Source organism: Sciurus vulgaris (assembly GCF_902686455.1).
Source record: "Sciurus vulgaris genome assembly, chromosome: 2".
Classification (NCBI taxonomy): Eukaryota; Metazoa; Chordata; class Mammalia; order Rodentia; family Sciuridae; genus Sciurus; species Sciurus vulgaris.
In genome coordinates, this window is record NC_136462.1 from 132,593,992 (window position 1) to 132,617,183 (window position 23,192).

The 23,192-nt window shown below is 35.9% G+C and overlaps 1 protein-coding gene across 1 annotated transcript in view; it reads left to right on the top strand.

Annotated features, from left to right (window-relative positions):
• MTMR10 (myotubularin related protein 10) overlaps window positions 1–23,192 on the top strand; it is a 59,772-nt gene that overhangs the window by 19,388 nt on the left and 17,192 nt on the right. Inside the window, exons 6-12 of the mRNA XM_079122113.1 lie at window positions 2,075–2,165; window positions 8,416–8,599; window positions 10,598–10,685; window positions 10,768–10,856; window positions 14,039–14,169; window positions 15,308–15,377; window positions 15,880–15,950. Coding sequence (XP_078978239.1) covers window positions 2,075–2,165; window positions 8,416–8,599; window positions 10,598–10,685; window positions 10,768–10,856; window positions 14,039–14,169; window positions 15,308–15,377; window positions 15,880–15,950 — 724 coding nt within the window. The remainder of the gene's footprint in view (window positions 1–2,074; window positions 2,166–8,415; window positions 8,600–10,597; window positions 10,686–10,767; window positions 10,857–14,038; window positions 14,170–15,307; window positions 15,378–15,879; window positions 15,951–23,192) is intronic.

Genomic DNA, 23,192 nt, shown 5'->3' on the forward strand with positions numbered 1-23,192 from the left:
AATGAGAAATGTAGCATCTACTCTGAAGGAATTGAATTTAATGATAGAAATATAATAAAGAACCAACTATGTGCTTCTTTTTATCCACTCTCATAAATATTATGTGAATACCTTGAATGAACAGTTATAAGAACAGTTAACTAAAGAGGTACTTTATATTGGAACTGCCATTATTTGGAGACAACAGGGGTTTCTGGAATTAATACTCTGACATTGGCTCAGTCTAGTAAGGCTTGGGAAGAAAGTAGTGTTGAACAGACATGCCAGTTTCCAAGAAAGCGTGGTTGAGAGGAGGAGAAGAATTTTCCAAGTGATGAGCATGACAGAGGAGATGCCTGGAGCCAAGTCAGACAGAATGTGTACAAAACATTTTCTCTGACCACAGACTACTGAGGGAACTTTGGGAATTAGGAGATATTTTGTGAGGAGAACCAGTTTTGTGATAGAACAAGAATTAGGAGATTAAATTTATTATGCAAGCACTGGGGAACCACAGCAGACAGCAGTTATTAGCCAAAATTACATCTACAAAAGAGAATTCTTCAGTGTTGGGGATTTCTAGAATGCAAGAAAGCCCACAGAGGTGCCATAAAGTGAATTTGGCTTAAGGATGTGGCTATGGCAATATAGCAGAATGGGACAAACATAAAAATTTCTAGCGAAAAATGCAGCAAAGCTTATAAACTACATATGGTGCCCAAAGGAATAGGAAGTAATGAGGACCTTATCAAGGTACAGATTTTAGTAGTTTTGCTCGTAGAAGTACTTAAAGGAAGACTGTTGAACAGATTAAGGATGGGAATGTAGACAGCCTTCTCCTAAATTTTGTTAAGTGGATTCTCCTAGAAGGCTCTCTAAATAGGCATTGAGACATTGAAATATGTCAGTTTCAGGAAGTGGCCTTTTTTCTCTTTGGTCAAACTAGCTATAAATTCTGACCCTTTGGTTTTGTATTTTAGTAAGAGAGGAAATGCTCATTCTTTATAAGATTTAAAAGTATCATTTAAGCAACAAACTGACACATATTTACTGGTTAATGGAATTTGTATCAGTTTGCTCCATAAACCACTGATTTGACATGAACTAACAACTCAGATTTTCTTGCTTGCTCCTATTGAAAGTATATCATTCTTGCTTGGTGCTTTACCTTCTAACTTAATATTTTTAAGTAAGGTCTTCTGCTGTTCTTTCTTTGCATGTGTCTTAATTTCTTCTTTCTTCTTTGTTCATTGAAGACATTTTCTCCCACAGTCTAGTCCAGGTGTTTTACATTCAGAAAACCACTCTTCATTCTAACCAACTGTAGTTACCATATTTCCACATAGAGTTCCTCTGAAGGCCACACATGCATTAAGATTGTTAATACTTGCAAGAGCCTAGGTATTATTTTCATTTCACAGATGAGCAAACAAGCTGGGAGACAGATATTGACTTCACATGGATTGTGTAGGAAGAACTTGATTAGAACTAAAACTCAAGCTGTGATCTGTTTGAGTAGAAAACCAACATTTTTCTCCACCACAGAGCATAGTCTCAAACTATTTTATATAAACCTGGTTTTTTTTTTTGATGTTTTTTTCTGTGCCACCTGTTTTTTTGAGTTTCTTGTTGGTTTTAACTTTTTAAAATTTTGGCTTCTTTATTAAATTTAGATCTTGTTAATCCATGAAGTGTAAACATTAAAATTTCATGCCTTACATGAAGTCCACCAAATTTGAAATTTTTTTTTTTTTGGAGTGAATATGTTGTCACTACTTTTTTGGAGAATGCTTCCTTAGCATTCAAGTTTCATTTATTAGAATAAAATTATTTTACAGTTAAATTTCAACTCATCATATATATACCGAATACTTATCCCAGACCAGCTAAAAATTGAACAGTGTCTTGGGGGCACAACAATGAATGAAATACCTGGCCTTAAGGAGCCCTTCACATTCTAGGTCAACAGAAAAGCATGTAAATATTATCTGTGATCACTGCCCCAGGATGACACTCCCAGTGACCAAGGCCTTATTGTACATTTCATTTAACTAAGTGTGTTAAAATCAAATTCTAAATGTAGAATTTTTCCTAGGTATGCCTTGCAATAGCTCATTATTCCCAGCCAACAGACCTCCAGCTACTCTTTGCATTTGAATATGTTGGGAAAAAATACCACAATTCAGGTAAATATGAAAATGTTAAATTTGTGACTAACTTTACATGTGTAAATTTTATTCTTATGTTTATCAGAAGCCTCCATGTACGTGGGCTTTAATGATTGTAGAATTATTAGCTTCATAATTGTTAGAAAAGTAAGCGCTATATATTAAAAGAGCCAACATTTGCCATATTTTTTTCTTGAAAATTAACCTGGAAGAACCTTTAAACAGCCGTAAATATGGGCTCATAAAAGTCATATCAGATATTTTATGTCTAGTCATTGACTTCTATTTTATGGTGAAGAATATATTCCCTACCCTTTTTAATTGGTAGTTTGAATTAAAGTAATCTTAACTTTAAAGAGAGTAAAAAGCATAAACTTCTCTGGCAAGGTGTGATTTTATACAAAACTTGAAATGCTTCAGTACTTTTAGTGGAGTTCTTTAAGATTGTCAAAATACTTATTTTATATTTCTGAATAAAAATGAAAGGAAGATGAATATTTTGCTAAAGGACGCAGGTATCTTCTAGGCAGTTTTGTGATAATAAATGGGTTTTGTCCATATATCTGTGTCAGCCGTAATATCACAAAGGACAATTCTGGATGATCATGTAATTCTGTACATTCTGTTTTTATGTCATGTAATTTTCAATAAACCATGCTTTAAAATTTATAAAAAGTTAGAGAAAAAGAAAGAGTCCATGTCTTCTATTAACCCCCTTGTTTATCAGCAACTTACACATTGACTTGCTGACTGAATCATGTGTTCTCTCACTGTCTAAGGAAGAAAAATAAACCAATTGTGTATTTATAGTGAAAGATCCATTTACCCCAGCATAGCCTAGGACTAACAGATTATTAATTGTACTGGAATTATATATATGTTACATTAAAACATATAATTGAAATAACCTGTATAATTAAAGTGTATTCCAGTATCACTATATTGTAAATGCATTAAAATGTAGTATAAGTACACATTGTATAACTACATTTTCATTACTTTAAAAGATACTAATCAACACTAGAGAGAGATATATAAATAATGTGTGCAGAACAGCTTTTATCTTGGACTGTATAGAAATTGAATAACAAAAATATTTAACCTTATTGAAATGTATTAATTATAACTTAGGCTTTTTTAAAAAGTTTCTATTTTAATAAAAAGTAAATTCACTTACTGCCTAAATATAAAGCAATATACAGCCTGTACCATTAGTCAGGTAAATGTTCCTTTGGATCATCATCAGACTACAGAACAATGATCACCAAGGTTATCTTCAGTTAGATCCTCACACAGAGTTGCAAGAAAGTGCTGAAAGTTTCAAGAGGTACAGAGTTGTAGGAGATAGTCTTCAATTCCTGCTTCAGTTTGTTTATAATATAGCCCAGTTCTTCATGCTACTTTTCTCTGATAGCAGTGATTTGGTTTCATGTACAGATTCATTACTTCTGCAGGACTTGGGCTCAGTAAATATAGTCAGCTTCATCATACCGTTGGTAACATGATGCCTGCTTTACTTACTTCTCACATTTTCCTTTGTTCATTCCTTGTGGGCATCTCTGGTTTATTATACTTTAAATAGTTTATCTACCCATAAATCTTTTACCACTGGATTTTCTAGCAATCAGTTCTTCTTATTTCTTTATGTAACTTGTTGATAAAATTTGATGATTAATACTTAAAATATTCAGGAACACTTTTTTTTAATTACATCCTTCAGATTCCTCCTTCTGCAGCAAGTACTTCATGAACATAACACTGGACAAAGTTTTGTTCAGTGTCTTCATAGGGTACAATCTGTTAATATCCTTCCATGCTATTACAGAAGCATAAACTGCATCTTTAAGATCAAAAGAAGCCTGAAATTTCCACACACTGCAGTCAGAATTCATTAATTTGTGAGTGAAAGATGCCCAATAATCCACTCTTGAACTTCTGGATGGCACCTTGATTCATTGGCTGGATTAAAGAAGTCCTTTTTGCAGGCAGGTAGGTGATAAAGCTGTTTGCACAATTAAGATTCAAAGTTGGAGGATGTCCCCTGCAATTATCTAGGAAAAGAATCCCTTAGCTGGCCTTAAGCATTTTGAGGTATTCTTTCATATTCAGTATCACATTAGTAAAAACCAGCTCTGTACAAGAAGTTGTGTATCACCCACAGGCTTCCAAACATTTCACACAAACAATAAGGACTGTTTTTTCTCTATTAACTTCAAAGAAACTATGAGGACTGTTTTCCTCAGTCAGATTATTATTGGGCAAATAATGTCAAAAGTAGAGATTCATCTTTGTTATTAAATTGATAAGATGTCAGATTATGCTTCTGGACTAAAAAATTGAAAACCTCATGAAGTTGTCTGCAGGCTCAGTGTCAGCAACTCTAGGTCATTACAGACATGCTTATAAATGCTGTGTGATGTAATCTGAAAGTATAATGAAGCTTCATATCAGAATATGTCAGTGAACATTGTTAATTTTATATTACTAAAAGGTAACATAAATCTTCATCTTAGATTTTCCTTTAAGTGCTTATTTGAAAAATATGTACATAATCCATGTCATACAGTGTAGGTATTTTTCACTTGTCAGTTCTCTAAAGGGTCTCAATATAACTGTGAATGATTGTGACTGATCCTCTTATCTCTTGAATATTGGTTCTTAACTAGCTACGTGCATCAAAATCACTGGATGAGCCTTTAGAAATATGTTGACTTTGCCACAGGCCCACACGACCAGAATCTTCAGGTTAAGAACTACTTTGTTGACTCACTTTTCTTGAAATTATTTAATGACCACAATTCTCTACTTTTTTCACCCTTCTCTTTTGCTTCTAATTTCTGCCATCTGATCAAAGTTATAGGCTGTCTTTTCATATATTGACCACATTTAATATTTTTCCTGTTGCTTGAGGCTGTTCTAAATGTCAGTGGGGTCAATTAGGTAGAAGTTCCTTAAATACTCTCAACAGTCTAGGATTAGACTTCTGAAATGTATCACAGAAGATGGCCAAGGCCAGAAGCATTTAGTAACTGGTTTTGCTTTTAGTCTGCTGAGGAGCTGTGTCATAAAACTTCAGTCAGGTAGTTTTCGGAGGAGCCAGGTTTCCTAAGATGAACCACTTTGCCAGTTTGTTGCTGTAGCCCCTTAGTGTGGTCCACATATGGAGTAGGCTTCTGGCATCAGGCCTTGGGAGCTTTTTGGTCACCATTAGAATTTCCAGACTGTAAAACCACATTGAGAATCTGCTACCCATTCAGTAATGAGCTCTCATTGAAGAAAATATAGAATGTATAAAAGGCCTAGTCCCAACTGTTGAGAAATGGACAGGATTTTAACATGAGAAACCTATAAAATAGCAAACAACACAGGATCCTGTATATGCTTTCATTTTATGTACAGCAGAATCTGTCTGTTCTTGGACAGATCTTGTGAATAAATTTGACCTGAGAAATAATCTCATCAAGGTAGCACATTCTTAGCTTCATTTATTAAAGTCTGTAACTGAAAACACTAAAAAATATTCAGTTTTAGACCCTTTGCTAGGGGTATACCACCAAACTGTTCACATATCCACATACCTGTTGCAAAGTTTTGAGTGTGTTTGTTATGCTTCCTTTTTGGTGGTATAGTTAATCCCATTGTGTGTCCAAGACCTGTGGTACTATGTTGAATAGCAGCAATGCTAGCAGGCATTGTTTCTGTCCTTAGTTTTAATAATAATGCTGTTTGCTAGGTGTTTTTGGTAAATACCCTTTATCAAGTCAAGAAAATTTTCATTTATCCCAAATTTGCTGAAGGTCTTTTTTTAAAATCATAAATGTGTCAAACTCTGTCAAATGTTTTACTGAACTGATCAGTTTTTTCCTATTAGTCATTTGATGAATTGCTTAGATTTTCTAATGTTGAATAGCTTTCTGTGTTTTGGTGCTCTGGAACACTGTATAGCTTCAGAATTACCTGAAAAGTCCATGCAGACTTAGTCTTCTGTAGAGATGACAATTTCCAAGTCACCCAGCACATTTCTAATTGTTGTGTTACCCAGAGAAAATGCTGAGATAGAGAGGAATGTGAGGTTATAAACGTATTGGCATATTGATGCTTAACAGGCTGTCAAAATCGGAATCAACTGAGTGAGTTAATTCCAATGACACATGAATTATAAAGCGCAGAATTCCTAACATGTTACATAAAACCTTGCATAGTTAGCCGGGAGCAGTGGTAAACGTCTATAATATAATCCCAGTAGCTTGGGAGGCTGAGGCAGGAGAATCGCAAGTTCAAAGCCAACCTCAGCAACTTAGCAAGCTTTAAGCAACTTAGGGAAAACCTGTCTCAATTTTAAAAAGGCTGGGAATGTGTCTCAGTTTTTAAGCACCCCTAGCTTCAATCCCTGAGACCAAAACAAAACAACCTTGCATAGTCTAGAGTAGCACTTTCCAGTATTGGACGTATTCCCTCCTGCACTGTCTCTAGGGTAGCCACTAGCTACATATGTTGTTAAGCACTTGAAATTTGGTTAGTGCAACTGAAGGACTGGCTTTATTTTTTTTAAATTTCATTTTCATTTCAGTTTCAATTTAAATGGACACATGTAGCTTTCTAGTGGTTACACTTTGGGGCAACATAGATCTTAGGTCTAGACATTATCTAATCTTCTAGCTCCTCTTCTATCACCTCTTGCATCCCTTATGTTCTAGCTGAATTTAATTACTTGATGTTTAACAATTGCACTGTGCTTTTTAAATGTTCTTATCTGCCCAGCATGCCTCCTCACCAGCCACCTGGCAGCTTATGGCTCATTCCTGAGGACTCCATCCAGGTGTGGTCAAGTTATGAAGACTTTCTTGGTCCAGCTTTGCTCAGAAGCATTGGGGTTTCCTAACTGTACTCAGACATCCAGTGTACTGTGATTATTGTACTTAACTCCCTACTATCTTTTAAGTGCTTTCAAAGTAGAGATACAACCCTACTTATCTTTCTGCTTTCAGGCTTTCAGACATTATAGGTTCTCAGAAAATACCTGTCTTGTACCAGGAGTTAATAAATAATCAGTAGGAATGGGCATGACATGTTCATGGAAAAGTGTTTTGTGTGGCTACAGGGAAGTATGGGAATTTGGAATAATGGTAAATAAACCATTATATGAGGGCTCTTTGTGTTCAAGAGAAGCCATTTAGGTTTGCTTGATTCCGCTGAAAAATTAGCGTGATTCAAAGTTTGGGGCTAGCAGCTAAGCATCATTTCAGGGCAGTGTGTCTTGTGTTAAGTCAGTGGTCAGTTTAAGTATGGAACATCCAGTCAGGGATGTTAGCCCGGCAACCTGACACAGTTGGCAGCCTGTGGCAGTAAGACACTGGACCATGAAGAGTTGCAGCATATGTCACCCCAGAGTAGATCTAGCTTAACATTGAGGCAGCTTCTTTTTCTCTAGCCACATTGCAGGTGCTTCCAAGCTGTAACTGGGCTCCTAGAGGATAGCTGTGCTCCTCTCTTAGGGACAGCATCTTGCTAATTCAAGTCCGCACAACCCGCCCCCACCCCCACCCCTGCTGAAAACTCCATATGGGGCCAGTACTCTAGTGCAATAAAATTCAAGAGCAAAGTGAATATATACAGGAAACTAAGAATTTTCTAATGGGTAGATACATGAGAAGTTGGTATTAGAAAAAGGAAAGATTAGGAGGACTTGAGAACAGAGATAATGGTTGGATGCATTCATTTTTCCTGGCAAAATATGTGGAGAAAATAAGCAAATGTCTTGGGTTTACCCTATGATCTGGGTTAGGAAAAATGGGCTGGCAGGGAGTGGTCAGGAATAGTTTCCATAGAATGATAAGGAAGGAAGACAGTTAAAATATAAGGAGAAAAATACATAGAGAAGAAATATGGGCAGCAGGCATTCTTCACCATGTGGAAGATGGCCAGTAAAAGGAAGGAAGAAAGGTGTGTGGCACAGTAACTAGAGTGGAACCTATGTGATCAAATTAAAATCATTTCAGAAACAAGCTCACCTGTTTGTGTTTGAAGACAGAGGAGACAAGAGCCAGTAGAAATAAAACCAAGAGTGGGGGAAAAGGAGTGGGGGAAAAGCTGGATAAGGAGACTACTTAATTTTAAATGGAAAAGGTAAGGCTATTCTTGGAGTCTTGAAAGATGAAGCAGGGAGGAGGTACTGCATCAGAGCATGGATGTGGCAGGAGACACAGAAAGAACAGAGCAAATGTGACCAAAATTTAACTTAAAATTAATAATATTGGTTTTCCTGCAGCTAACAAAATTAATGGAGTACCCTCAGGAGGTGGAGGAGGAGGAGGGAGTGGAACTAGTGGTGGCAGCAGCCAGAGAACTCCACTTTTTGAAACTTACTCAGATTGGGACAGAGAAATCAAGAGGACCGGTGCCTCCGGGTGGAGAGTTTGTTCTATTAATGAGGGTTACATGATATCCACTTGGTAAGTCCATTTTTAACAGTGTTGTATATAACTGGAAGTGACTTCTGAGGGGAATAATCAAACTCTGCTGCCTTTGATAACTTTCAAGTTACATTAAAAAGAATATTTTTAATAATTTTTTGAGAGAAAAAAGTGTCACTTTCATATTTATGTTTGATCTCATAATACTAACATCGTGTACTTCCCATTTTGAAAGAAAATTGATTTTTACAAATGCTCTTTTTTTTTTATTGTAAACAAATGGGATACATGTTGTTTCTCTGTTTGTACGTGGAGCCAATACATAACCATTAATAGTGTTTTAACAGATACTTTAAAGATAAGGACTTCCTAACATTTTCACAGTATCAGTATCCATTGAAAGATGTTGACATTTATTTCAATTGTCATGAATAATTTGATCAGTCCTTATTTGTATTTTATTTTGTAATCATCTTTTTAAAGTTGGTTTGTTCAGATCACAATTTAAAGAAATCTATGCTGAATTTGCTTGATGTATTTCTTAAGACCTTTTAATCTAATTTAATCTTTATACTTAGCATGTATTTACAAACAAAGCCAGGTCATTTGTTCTGTAGAATTTTCCGTTCTAGATATTGCTTCTTTTATCCCTGTGCTATCTTTTAACATGTTCCTCTACCTTCTGTATTTCCTGTAAAATATTAGCTCTAGAGGTGCAGTTGAATCCAGGTTCAGTATTTTGGGCAAGAATGTTTCATTAGATGGTGCCCCATGCCTCCTGGTATATTATGTCCAGTCTCCAGCTGGCATTTGATGTGTCTGTGTGTTCCTCTCTCAGGCTGTCTCACTTTGTCTTTCTTTCTCTCTCTGTCTGACTCCCCAACACCCATACACTTATAGTACTCACTGACTAGTAGGCTGAGGGGCTGTCAGCTTGCTCAATCCAGCACAGAGCTCCCTTTTTTATATCAGGGTTTTAGCTGCCAAAAATAATTTTCACTAGGAGTGAGGATGATTACCCAGATCCATCATTTTATTAAGGATTGCTGTTAGTCATATTCTAATCCTGTCATCTTTCTGTTTTCTATTAGTTTTTTTACCAGTTCTTTAATACTCTAAATACAGTTCATACAACAAGAAAAGTAGTATACATCTTTACTTTTTCTCCTTTACTTAAAACTTTTCAGAATAGTAAGCGGATTCTCTAGAATCCTTCATAAGTAACCAGGATTTTTTTTTTTTTTTTTTTAATTTGTCTAAGTATCACTTAGTACTGGTTAAGTTTTTGGAATGTTTTAAGATCATTGATGTCCTCATTGATTCATGCAGATAATAATCTCAAAATGTGCTACCCTGTTACTACTGGTTGATCCAGTACTGGAAACTTTTAGGTGTATAGATCTGGGGAACATACTTTGGAGGATGTAGGTTTTGTCTTCTGCTTCCTCTTGGATTTGACCTGTATGGCCAGCTTATCCTGGTATACATACTAAGAAGCACATTATAGGGCCTGACTAGCCTGCCTCTGTCCACCTGCCAGGCGACATGGAAGAGGGAGAGGTTTTTCTGAGGTTGCACTGAGCTCACCCCCTAGTAACTGTTGTTTGGTCTGTATCTCAGAATCTGACTGTGCCTTAAAGGGATTGGTAGGGCAAACGTTGGAAATAAGAGAACAGAAGCTAAAACTTCTTGGTAGATTTATGGAGTTTTGTTTTGTTCACCTGGCATTTTCTTACCCACAGCCTCTCAAGAGAGTGCATGTTTGATTAGTCGTCTTTCTGGAAAATATTTCATTTTAAAAGTTTTTTTTTTTTTTTTCTCATGCTGTAACTTTTAATTTTGTGAGAATTGACTACATCACAAATTATAGACTAAGTGCAGGAACTTCGGGCCCCTCATGGTGCCCACCAATGTGGCTATTAAGTGGAATACATATTAAGTAGGGATAAATGTGTTTAATTATAGATGAGGTCTGCACAGTCCATTGTTCTGTCTTGAGTACAGGACTCATGTGTGATCTCTTTTTTTCTTCTCCAGCCTTCCAGAATACTTTGTAGTTCCAAGTTCTTTAGCAGACCAAGATCTGAAAATCTTTTCCCATTCTTTTGTTGGAAGAAGGATGCCAGTAAGTGATTTCTATTGAATGTAATTGATGCTGATATCCAGTGTTTCTACCCAGTGAAGTACAGATTCTGCCTCTCTTGTAGCTCTGGTGTTGGAGCCACTCAAATGGCAGTGCTCTTGTTCGAATGGCCCTCATCAAAGATGTGTTACAACAGAGGAAAATTGACCAGAGGTAAATGAGAATTGATCTTTGACACTTTAGGAAGTTTTGCTTGTCATAAATAGATATAGTAAGCCCCTTACTAATTCCAAATAGTTGGCATGATCTTATTTGTTACACCATATATTCTGTATAAGAATTGCCATTTTGTAAAGAATATGAATATATTAAAATTAAATAACATTTAAGTTATAGTAAATATAATTTAATTATTTGGTTTATAAAACACTTGCATACCTTACTTTGCTGGCATCTTGCAAAAACATTGCCTTTAACAACTTTCAGAGTACTTGATTTCCAGGTAACATACTTCAGGATAAATCAAACTTTCCTTATAGTTCAGGGTGTTTTCTTTAGGTCTGTGAAGTTATGATGCCTAAGACAGTGGTTTTGAAACATTTTGGAAATATTTTAAAACAAGTTTGGCAGCATCTTCTAGTGATCAGTAACTTCTGTATCACTGAAATAGAAGGCATTTCTCAAATATCCTCTTTGGGGCAGGCACATTGTTAATAATTCTCATCGTAATGCCCTTGCATTGTTAATTGCTGCTGCTTTCCACTGTCCCACTGCCCCTTTCCTAGCTGCCACTTGGTGTCCTCTGCAGGTCCATCCTCTTTTCTCTCTAGACATCACATAGAGTCTAAGGCCACTTCCTTCTGCCACTCTGTATTCCCTTCCTAATGAAGTTCACTCAGGTTGTGGCTTTAATGATCACCACATTTATATCTCCAGTGTAATTTGACATCTTCCATATGGAGATGTGTAAGGCCCTTTAAACTCATTATGTCCAAAATCAAACTCAACAATATGGCCATCGTGCCTCCCCCAGCCTGCTCTCAGAAACCAAGGGGTCAGCCTTGATGTCTTCCTCTTTCCTTCCCTTCCCCATCTCCAGTCCGTCATCAGATTTTGTCACTTCACTTTTCAGAAGTCTTATAAGCCCATGTGCTTCCACTATAGCTTTGCCCTATCCATATGTTATAGGTGCCATGATTTCCTCCTTCTGGGTCCTATCTCCTCCAGGGCTCTAGTCACCTGGATGTTCCCTGGTCTTTTCGCTTTCCATTTTCCATTTTCCATTGCTCTTCCTTCTTCCTATGCTGCTTTCTGCATGCTTCTCTGTGCATATACTCTACTCCATCCACTTGGTACTCACTTCTTTCTCAGGTCAGATTCACCTTAAAAGAAACCTTCTCCCTCTCCCAAATGAGATCAAGACTCACAGTTTTGCGTGTTCTAGAGCCCTTGAACTTTTTTTTCGTCACATTTGATTCTGTTATATTTACATGTTGTATGTCATAGTTTGACTCCTGATCTCTTTCTCACTAGACAGTAAGCCCCATGGTGAATGTGTCTGTGTTACTTATCATTATATAGTTAGCCCAAGAAAGTACCTAATAGTTATTAAATTTCTTGTTGAGTAGTAAATGAGGAAAAATGCACAGATCTTAGAAAACAGACCTGTAGAACCTCCAAAATGTCACAGTTCATTTTTGGAACACCTGATCTTGGGTTTTTCAACATTATCATAACAAAGAAAGTCACATTTGCCAGAGCAAGTAACTGTCAAGTTATCTTGAAATGACCCTTCAGTTTTTCAAAAAATATGTAACAACCATTCACATAAGTTCTTATTTTAATTTTATCATAATCATATTAGTTGAATTTTACTTTTATCTTTATAAAATACATTAGAATTCACTATTCTTCTGTGATACTCCAAGCTTTATTTTCACTGACATGTACTAATTAAGTGCTCAGTTAGGAATTTTGCCATTAAAAGAAAGATTGCAGCACTGTTGGATGAGAGTTAATTAGAAAACCTTATAACCAGTGACCATTTTAACTATTTAATTTATCAGACTAAGAGTTATTTTAGTATGCTGGGTTTTTTAGCAGTCCTACTCTTTATAAATAGGGCAGATTCTCTTTGTTGTCCAACCTTATCTGCATACTTTTTTCCCTCAGGAAAAAGATTTCTGTAACAGATATGCTTGGTTTACTCCACGTGACCTTTGCACAAACTATCTTTCTGCCTACAATACTTTTTCCTAGACCCTAGATCTTTGTGTCACTCATCATATGAATTCAACTTCAGTATCATTTTCACAGAGAAATGTTTTTCTATCCGTGTGATATAAGTAGTCTGCGGTCACTTGATTGCATCTTCCAGAGCATTAACCACAGCCTGTTGTTTACCCTACCACCAACCAGAATGTTATCTCCATGAGGTAGAGACCTGACCCATCCTGTTCATCTCTCTATTTCCAGTTCTTAGAATAATGCTTTGACTTAAAGTACTATTGACTATTGATTTATTGAGTACTTTATTAACCTAAAGTTCTCAATAAATATAGGTCAAAGAAATTTTTTTTTTTTCAAATATTTAATGATCTTCATAGTCTATGACCTTAATAGTGTCTCTGGCCTAAGCATCCTCTATGACCTGAGTGGCCTTTATGACCTGAATAGTACATGTTACCATCCTAGTATCTATTACCTGAATATCCTCCACTGCCCGTGTACTCTCTATGTCATTAGCAGCCTCTGTGAACTTTATTTCTCTATGACATGCATAACCTCTATGATCTATGCAGCCTATATGGCCTGAGTGCCTCCTCTGTGACCAAAGTAACCTCTATGATCTGCAAAGTTTTTGTAGCATTTCCTCTTGAACCTGTGAAGGCTATATGGCCTGCATATTCTGTATGACCTACATAGCTTCTAAGGCCTGCACAGCCTCCATGACCTGAATAGCCACTATGGGCTGAGCAGCCATTTTGATCTCAGTATCTTCCATGACCTATGTAGCACTTATGGCCTTAGTAGCCCTAATAACATGCATAGCACCTATGACCTGAGTAGTCTCTATTATCTGAATATCCAAGTAGATAGATAGTATGAACTGAGTAGACTCTTAGCAAAGGTAACTTCTATGACTTTGAAGTCTTTCAACCAGAGTATTATCTATGGCCTGCAGAGCCTATATGACCTATATAGCCACTTTGACCCACTCAGTAACTGTAAGCTCTGTCACCTCTATTTTCTGTGTAGCCTAAATGACCTGCCCATCCTCTGTCACCTTTGAAACCTTTATAAGCTGAGCTGACTAGATGATGGAGTACAATCCTTACCTCTGTTAGGTCAAAGAAATTAATGGTTAATAACTAAAGGATTTTGTCTTTAATTAGGATTTGTAATGCAATAACTAAAAGTCATCCACAAAGAAGTGATGTTTACAAATCAGATTTGGATAAGATCTTGCCTAATATTCAAGAAATACAGGCGGCATTTGTAAAACTTAAGCAACTATGCGTTAATGGTAATTTCCTTTTTATTTTGTATGTATATATATAGATATATATATATATATATGTATGTGTGACTAGAGGAATGAAGACTTATATGAAGACTGTCAGGAGAGGTGATATTTATTAAAAACATAGAAATAGATATATTTAAGAAGACTATGTTTTTTCAGTTTATTTTTATTGTATGAGACTGCCAACCTCCAGAAAATGAAGTTTAAACTGTTTTTTGTTTTGGAGGAAAAAAAATGAACCTGTTAAATCTCTTCCAAATCATGAAAGTTATAATAGAATGCCTTTGCAAAAGCATTTGCTAAGTAGAACACTGTATTATCTTCCAGATAAACTTACTAAGATTTTATTTAACGCAGACAGATATATTTTGAGGTAGGTGACTCGACATGGGTCTCCATTAGAACCATGTTGTATGTATGGTCTCAGAGTTCTAATCTCTGCTTAAGCAAACTCTTAGGTGGCTAGAGAGTGCCCTAGGGAGGAAGTCACATTTGGCATAAAACAGTTCCTCCTTGAGAGAACCTTGCATCACCTAGGAATCAGGAGAGGTGGCCTTCAGTAGGTCTTGAATGTGCATGGGCACTGGCCTCCAAGGAAAGCTTTGCAGGGGCAGGGTATTTTAAAAACACAGTGCCTCGAATGATTATCCACACCCTAGGCAGGGCAATGAAGGTGCCCTCTCATTCCTACAATGGTCAGCTCCCAGGCCCATGTACAGAGAAAGACAGCAGGGGAGGGCAGAACTCTGTAGTAAGGAAGCTGTGAGATGGGGCCTGGGCAGTTCTGGAGGACCTGAGTAGAGGCATGGGCTGACCAGGAAGGCTGGGAATCACGAACTCTCAGGAGAGAGTTAAGTCAGACTCAAATTTCCCTGAAAGAGCCAAAGAGTAGAAGATAGGGATTCAGGGAATGGTTCGTTTTGCTTTTTAATAGAATTATGTTACATGTTTACTGAAGTGAAAATGCATGGTATTTTCTTAAAGCCAACATTTAATATTAGAAACTGTGCTGTTGTATCCCTTAACTTTGATATGAATCATGTAAAATTAAGTTTTGAAAGCCTAAAAGTGTGTGTGTGTGTGTGTGTGTGTGTGTGTGTGTGTGTGTGTGTGTGTGTAACTGCCATATGTATTACAGAACCTTTTGAAGAAACTGAAGAGAAATGGCTATCTTCACTAGAAAATACTCGGTGGTTAGAATATGTCAGGTTTGTCAACTTCTCCCTTCTTTTTTACTTTAACTTTTTATTTTGAAATAATTATAATCTCACAGAAGATGCAAAACTGGTGGTAGAGAGAACTATGCACTCTTCACCAGCATCCCCCAGTGGCAACATATTAAATAACTGAAGTATAGAATGAAAACTATATACATCTGTGCAATCTTATTACATGTATAGATTTACAGAACTGACTGCTACTATAGTCAAAATACACAATTGTTCCGTTTCCACAAGACTCCTGCCCCTCTACCTCCTTCTCACAAATGCTATATAAATAGTCCCTTCCTTTCTATAAAGGGTTAATGATTTTCCCAATATGAAAATCATAAAATATATTCTGAAGAATCATATACCAAAGAAATTCATAAACATTGAGAATATAAATGTATGTAATGAAAGATGAGTTTTGCTTGATTTCAAGTACTTTTAAAATGTATTTGTGGTGGAATTTTGATATTTAACAGTATTTTTCCCTTTCTGTTTTCAGGGCTTTTCTTAAACATTCAGCAGAACTTGTGTACATGCTAGAAAGCAAACATCTCTCTACAGTACTACAAGGTAATTTAAATAATTCCTGAAACACCACATCAGCCAACTTTGGTGATTGATGGTCCAAATTACATCAGTCTTAGCTCTCTCTCTCTCTCTTTCTCTGTAATATGATTTTTTTTTATTTAGTTATATTTATATGTAGAATATATTTTGACATATCATACATACATAGAGCATAACTTCCCATTCTTGTGGTTGTACGTGATATGGAGTTACACTGATCATGTTTAATATATGAACATAGGAAAGTTATGTCTGATTCATTCCACTGTCTTTCCCATTCCCATCTCCCCTCCCCCTCATTCCCCCATGTCCAATCCAGTGAACTTAAATTCCTCCCTCCCCAGCACCTATTATGAGTCAGCTTCAGCAGATCACAGAAAGCATTCAGCATTTGGTTTTTGGAGATTGGTTTATTTCACTTGGCATGATAATCCCAGTTTCATCCATTTAATGGCAAATGCCATAATTTCATTCTTCTTTATGACTGAGTAATATATCATTATATATATATATGTATATATATACATACACACACACACACACACACACACACACACCACATTTTCTTTATACACTCATCTATTGAAGGGCAACTAGACGGGTTCCATAGCTTAGCTATTGTGTATTGAGCTGCTGTGAACATCGATGTGGCTGTGTCACTATAACATGCTGGTTTTAAGACCTTTGGGTATAAACTGAGGAATGGGATAGCTGGGTCAAATGGTATTTCTGTTCCAAGTTTTCTGAGGAATCTCCATATTGCTTTCCAGAGTGGTTGCACCAATTTTTATTACCACCAGCAATATATGAGCATACCTTTTTCCCCACATCCTCACCAACATTCATTGTTACTTGTATTCTTGATAATTGCCATTCTGACTGTAGTGAGGTGAAATCTCAGTGTAGTTTTGATTTGCATTTCTCTGATTGCTAGTGACAGTGAACACTTTTTCATATATTTGTTGACTGATCATATTTCTTCTTTTGTGAAGTGTCTTTTCAGTTCCTTTGCCCTTTTATTATTGATTGGGTTATTTGTGGGTTTTTTAGTGTTAAGTTTTTTGAGTTCTTTGTATATCCTGGAGTTTAATACTCTATCTGAGATGCAGGTGGCAAAGATTTTCCACCATTCTGTAGGTTCTCTCTTCATGTTCCTGATTGTTTCCTTTGCTATAAAGAAGCTATTTAGTTTGATACAATCTGATTCATTGATTCTTGGTTTTTACTTATTGTGCTTTTGGAGTCTTGTTGAGAAATTCAGTTCCTAAGCCGACATGATGGAGATTTGGGCCTACTTTTTCTCCTAGTAGGCATAGATTCTCTGGTCTAATACCTAGGTCCTTGATCCACTTAGACTAGAGTTTTGTGTAGGGTGAGAGTTAGGGGTCTAATTTCATTTTATTATATATTAATTTCCAGTTTTCTCAGCACCATTTGTTGAAGAGGCTATTTTTTCTCCAATATATGTTTATGGTGCCTTTGTCTAGTATAAGATAACTATTTATGTGGGTTGGTCTCTGTCTTCTATTCTGTACCATTGGTCTTCATGTCCGTTTTGGTGCCAATACCATGCCACTTTTTTTGTTATATGGCTTTGTAATTTAAGATCTGATGTTGTGATGCTTCCTGCTTCACTTTTGCTGAGGGTTGCTTTGGCTATTCTGGGTCTCTTATTTTTTCCAAATGAATTCCATGACTGCTTTTTCTATTTCTATGAAGAACATTACCAGAACCATAATAGGAATTACATTAAATCTGTATAGAGCTTTTGACAATATTAATTCTGCCAATGCAAGAACATGGGAGATCCTTCCATCTTCTAAGGTCTTCTTCAGTTTCTTTCTTTAGTGTTCTATAGGTTCCATTGTAGAGGTCTTTCACCTCTTGTTAGATTCATTCCCAGATATTTTACTTCCTTTGAGGCTATTGTGAATGGGATCTTTTTCCTAATTTTTCTTTCAATTGAACACTGATGTATAGGAACACAATTGTTTTATGGGTGTTTATTTTATATCCTGCTACTTTGCTGAATACATTTATGAGTTTTAGAAGTTTTCTGGTACATTTTTTTTTTGATCTTCTAAGTATAGTTTCATGTTGTCAATAAATAAGGATAGTTTGAGTTCTTCTTTTTCTGTTTATATCCCTTTAATTTATTTCTTCTATCTAATTGTTCAAGCTAGAGTTTCCTGGACTATGTTGAATAGAAGTGGTAAAAGAGGGCATTTCTGTCTTATTCCAGTTTTTAGAGGGAATGCTTTCAATTTTTCTCCATTTAGAATGATGTTGGCCTTGGGTTTAGCATATATAGCTTTTACAATGTTGAGGTATGTTCCTACTGTCCCTAGTTTTTCTAGTGTTTTGAACATGAGTGGATGCTGTATTTTGTTAAATGCCTTTTCTGTATCTGTTGAGATAATCATATGATTCTTGTCTTTTAAGTCTATTGATGTGATGAATTATTGTTTATTGGTTTCCATACATTGAACCAAGCTTGCATCCCTGGGATGAACCCCACTTCACTGGTACACTATCTTTTTAATATGTTTTTGTATACAGTTTGCCAGAATTTTATTGAGAATTTTTGAGTCTATGTTCATCAGGGATATTGGTCTGAAGTTTTCTTTCCTTCATGTGTTTTTGTCTGGTTTTGGTATCAGGATAGTAATAGCCTCATAGAATGAGTTTGGAATGGTTCCAACCTTCAATTTCAAGGAATAATTTTAGGAGTATTGGTATTAATTTTTCTTTGAAGGTCTTGTAGAACTTGGCTGAGAATCCATGTGGTCCTGGACTTTTCTTGGTTGGTAGAATTTTGATGGTGTCTTCTATTTCATTGCTTGAAATTGATCTGTTTAAATTATGTATGTCCTCCTGATTCAGTCTGGGTAGTTTATATATGTCTTTAGAAATTTGTCAATGTCTTTTAAGGTTTTCTATTTTATTGGAGTATAAATTTTCAAAATCAGTTCTGATTATCATGTGTATTTCTGTAGTGTCCTTTGTGATATTTCCTTTTTCATTGTGAATTTTAGTAATTTGAGTTTTCCATCTCTTTCTCTTTGTTAGCTTGGCTAAGTGTTTTTCAGTTTTATTGATTTTTTTTTTCAAAGAACCAACTTTCTGTTTTGTCAATTTTTTAAATTGTTCCTTTGTTTCAGTTTCATTAATTTCAGCTCTGGTTTTAATTATTTCTTGTCTTCTACTGCTTTTGGTATTGATTTATTCTTCTTTTACTAGGACTTTGAGTTGTACTGTTAGGTTATTTATTTGGGGAATTTCTGCCTTTTTTCCCTTTTAATGAATGAGCTCAGTGCAATGAACTTTCCTCTTAGCACTGCCTTCATAGTGTCCCAGAGATTTTGACATATTTTATTGTTGTTCTCATTTACATATGTCTTTTTGATTTCCTCCCTGATTTCTTCTGCTGTCCATTTGTCATTCAATAGCTTATTATTTAGTCTCCAGGTGTTAGAGTAGCTTCTATTTTTTTATTTTATCATTGAACTATTTTACTCCATTATGATCTGATAGGATACAAGGTATTAATTATTTCTGTTCCTTTGTATTTTACCAAGAGTTGCTTTGTGGTCTAAGATATGGTCTGTTTTTGACTGATGAGAAGAAAGTGTATTCAGTAATTGATGGATGAAATATTCTATATATTCTGTTAAACTTAAATTATTAATTTTATTTTTTAGCTCTATAACTTCTTTATTTAGTTTTTGTTTGGAGGATCTCTCCAGTGGTGTGAGAAAGGTATGTTAAAGTCACTCAGTATTATTGTGTTGTAGTCTATTTGCTTTTTGAAATTGAGAAGGGTTTGTTTAATGTACATAGATACTCCATTGTTTGGGGTATAAGTATTAATAATTGTTAAGTCTTATTGATGTATAATTCCCTTATGCAGAATGAAATGTTCTTCATTGTCCCTTCTGATTAACTTTGGAAGTCACTTTATCTGATATGAGGACAGAAACCCTTGCTTGTTTACGCAATTCATGTGAATGAAGTTTATTTCCCATCCTTTGACCTTCAGTCTATGGATTCCTTTGCCCATGAAGTGAGTCTTTTGGAGACAGAATATTGTTGGGTCTTATATTTTAATCCAATCTGCCAGTCTATATCTTTTCATAAATGAGTTTAGGCCATTTACATCCAATGTTGTTATTGTGATATGATTTTTATTCCCTTTTGATTTATTTGTTTTTTTATTTGAATTTGTTTCTTCATTGATTCACTCTTCTTCTAATATATTTCCTTCCTTTGCTGGTTTTCACTTTTATTTTTCATTTCTTCTTCATGAAATATCTTATTGAGTATGTTTTGTAGTGCAGGCTTTCTAATTGTGAATAATCCTTTCAGCTTTTCTTTATCACGGAAGGTTTTTATTTAATCATCAATTCTGAAGCTTAATTTTTCTGGGTATAGTATTCTTGGCTGGCACCCATTTTCTTTTAGAGCTTGGTGTATATTATTTCAAGACCTATTAGCTTTGAGGTTCTCAGTTGACAAATCAGCTGAGATCTGGATTGGTTTCCCTCTAAATGTTACCTGTTGTTTTTCTCTGGCAGCCTTTAAAATTCTATCTTTATTCTGTGTTGGACATTTTCATAATAATGTGCCCTGGTGTCGGTCTGTTGTAATTTTGTATATTTATGGTCCTGTAAGCCTCCTATATTTGATTTTCCATTTCATTCTTCAGGTTTGGGATTTTTTCTGATATTATTTCATTGAAAAGATTGTGCATTCCTTTCATTTATATCTCAGAATTTTCATCTGTCCCCCAAAATCTTAAATTTGGTCTTTTCAGGTTATCCCATATTTCTTGGACATTCTGTTCATGGTCCTTTGACATCTTTTCTCCGTGGTCAACTTTGTTTTCAAGATTATATATTTTGTCTTCTTTGCCTGAAACTATTGTCTTCTAAGTGATATAGTCTGTTGGTGATGCTTTCAATTGGATTTTTAAATTTGACTTATTGATTCCTTCATTTCAAGGATTTCTGCTTTTTTTTTTTTCCTGGAATCTCTATCTCTTTATTGAAGTGATCTTTCACTTCCTATATTTTCTCTCTGATTTCACTCATACCATCCTTTACTTTGCAGATCAATTTAAGTATGTACCTTCTAAACTCCTTCTCTGACATTTCTTCCACTGTGGTGGCAATTGATTCTGTTATTGGAGTATCTTGGTTTGTTTAGGGCGATTCGTTCCCTTGCTTTTTCATGTTGTTTGTGTCTACCCACCTGACAGTATGGATCTGAGGCAGTAGAGTTTCTACCCTGTGGACTTACGTTGTCCCTGAAGGTTTCCTGTACCTCACTGTTTAGGGGGGAGACAAATAATAACAACAACCAATGCAAACAATATACATCATTAAACAAATAGTCCCTATGATGACATCTGCTGTATTAATTGTCACAATAACAGAAATTATATGATCAGTTACTACCTACAGTAAAAACAGCAGGTTTACAAAAGGGCTTATGATTTCAAATGGTGGACAGGGAGAGAACAGAAGTGATATATGATGTGATGATTATGAGGGAAGAGGAGAGAAGACAGAATAAAAAATTAAAGGATGAGTGAAAGAGAGAACAATAGAGATTGAGTGTCACAGAAGAAAAAAAAGAAAGAATCAAGGGAAACAGGTAAGAGAAAAAATATGTATAAAGTAAAAATTTAAAAGAAATAAAAAGAATACAAAACAAAATTAAAATAACTAATCAAACATCCTAGTTCTCAAATACTGATCCATAAAAAATAAATAAATAAATGTCTTCAAAAATGCTAGAAATGAGAAAAAAAATGAGTATATATTTCAATGTTCATGTGCCATTAAGGTCACAATTAAAAAGAGAAAAGGAAAAAAAGAAAAGGAAAAGAGAAAAAAAACTCAATGAAAAGTTAAAGAATTCTTTCCACTGGAGTTCAAAAGATTCTCAGCTTCTCTTCTTAGCAATTTTATGTGGGGTCGTGATGTTTCACCCTCCAGATTGCTGAAATGAGAGAGGTAATCCCATAGGCAGAATTCCTGGAGGAAGGGTTTAGACTTGGGTAGACTCCAGGCTCTTTGTTGAATGCCAGTTGGTCTGGAGATTTCAAATCAGCACACTTTCAGGGCCCAGTAATTGCTGGTCCACACTGAAAGACTACCCCAGAATCTCCCCTGGGTTCTGCTTGTGTGGTATAGGAGTCAATTCTTAGTCCTCTATGTCACCTGAAATCCCCACATTTCCTGATCTTCGGCTTAGTCTCCAAATGCAATCTCTCCTGTCCATGCCCTTTCAAATTCCCAGACAGACAAATTTCTCCCCGCTGGTTCTGCAAGCAGCTGGATTGGAGGGGAAGGGTGTATATATATATATATATATATATATATATATATATAGTTGGGTGGCTTTCCATGACCAGTTGTCCCCGGTGTAAACCTCTCTCCACATTTTATTTTTTCCTGGTCACTTAAGCACACTATATGTCATGCAGTGTGTGTTTACTGGGTTTACCAGTAATTGACTCCCTCAGCTGATGGCCCTCTGCACTGCAGCAAGCAAAATAGTTCCTTCCTTTGTCCTTCATATGCCTCCTGGAGAGATGGTGACCTCTTTCCTACACAAGGATGTTGTGCAGCATGCCTTTCAGTTTAGTTAGGCAATATAGTTGATCTCTAAATGCTCGGTACCCAGACATATCTCAGGCCTCCTAAAAATGTGGGTTCCTTTAATTCCCTTATCCCTCCACTTTGCTTGTGGAGGGACTGCCCTGGCTGATGCTTCTGGCCTTGCTGCAGCAACAACTGTGCTACTAGAGGTTTCTTCCTTATTTTATTATATCCAACCTCCTGAGTCCCTGATCTGCTTTGAATATCTAGTTTTAAATTCTAGTAAAGCCCCCTCAGCGCCCCCACCACACACCTTTTTTTTTATTCACACACCTTGCTCAAAAGCTGCCTGTCTGCTTTCTGGGTTTCATGCCACAGAGCATCCAGGAAAGGGACTTCCTTTATTCCACCATCTTGAAAAACCTCACTCTTAGTTACCTCTTATTTACTATAGTACTGTCAAACTGCAGATTTCCCACATCATTAGAGTAATGGTGCAAAGACTGCAAATAGAATAGAAAGGAGTCCAATTCTCTATGGGTCATATCTTTATTAGGTGAATGCCTAGCATTAATTTTGGTCGGACGTCCTCTCAAATTTTACTGTTGTTCTAATAGAAATTTGTTTTAGCATAAGTACC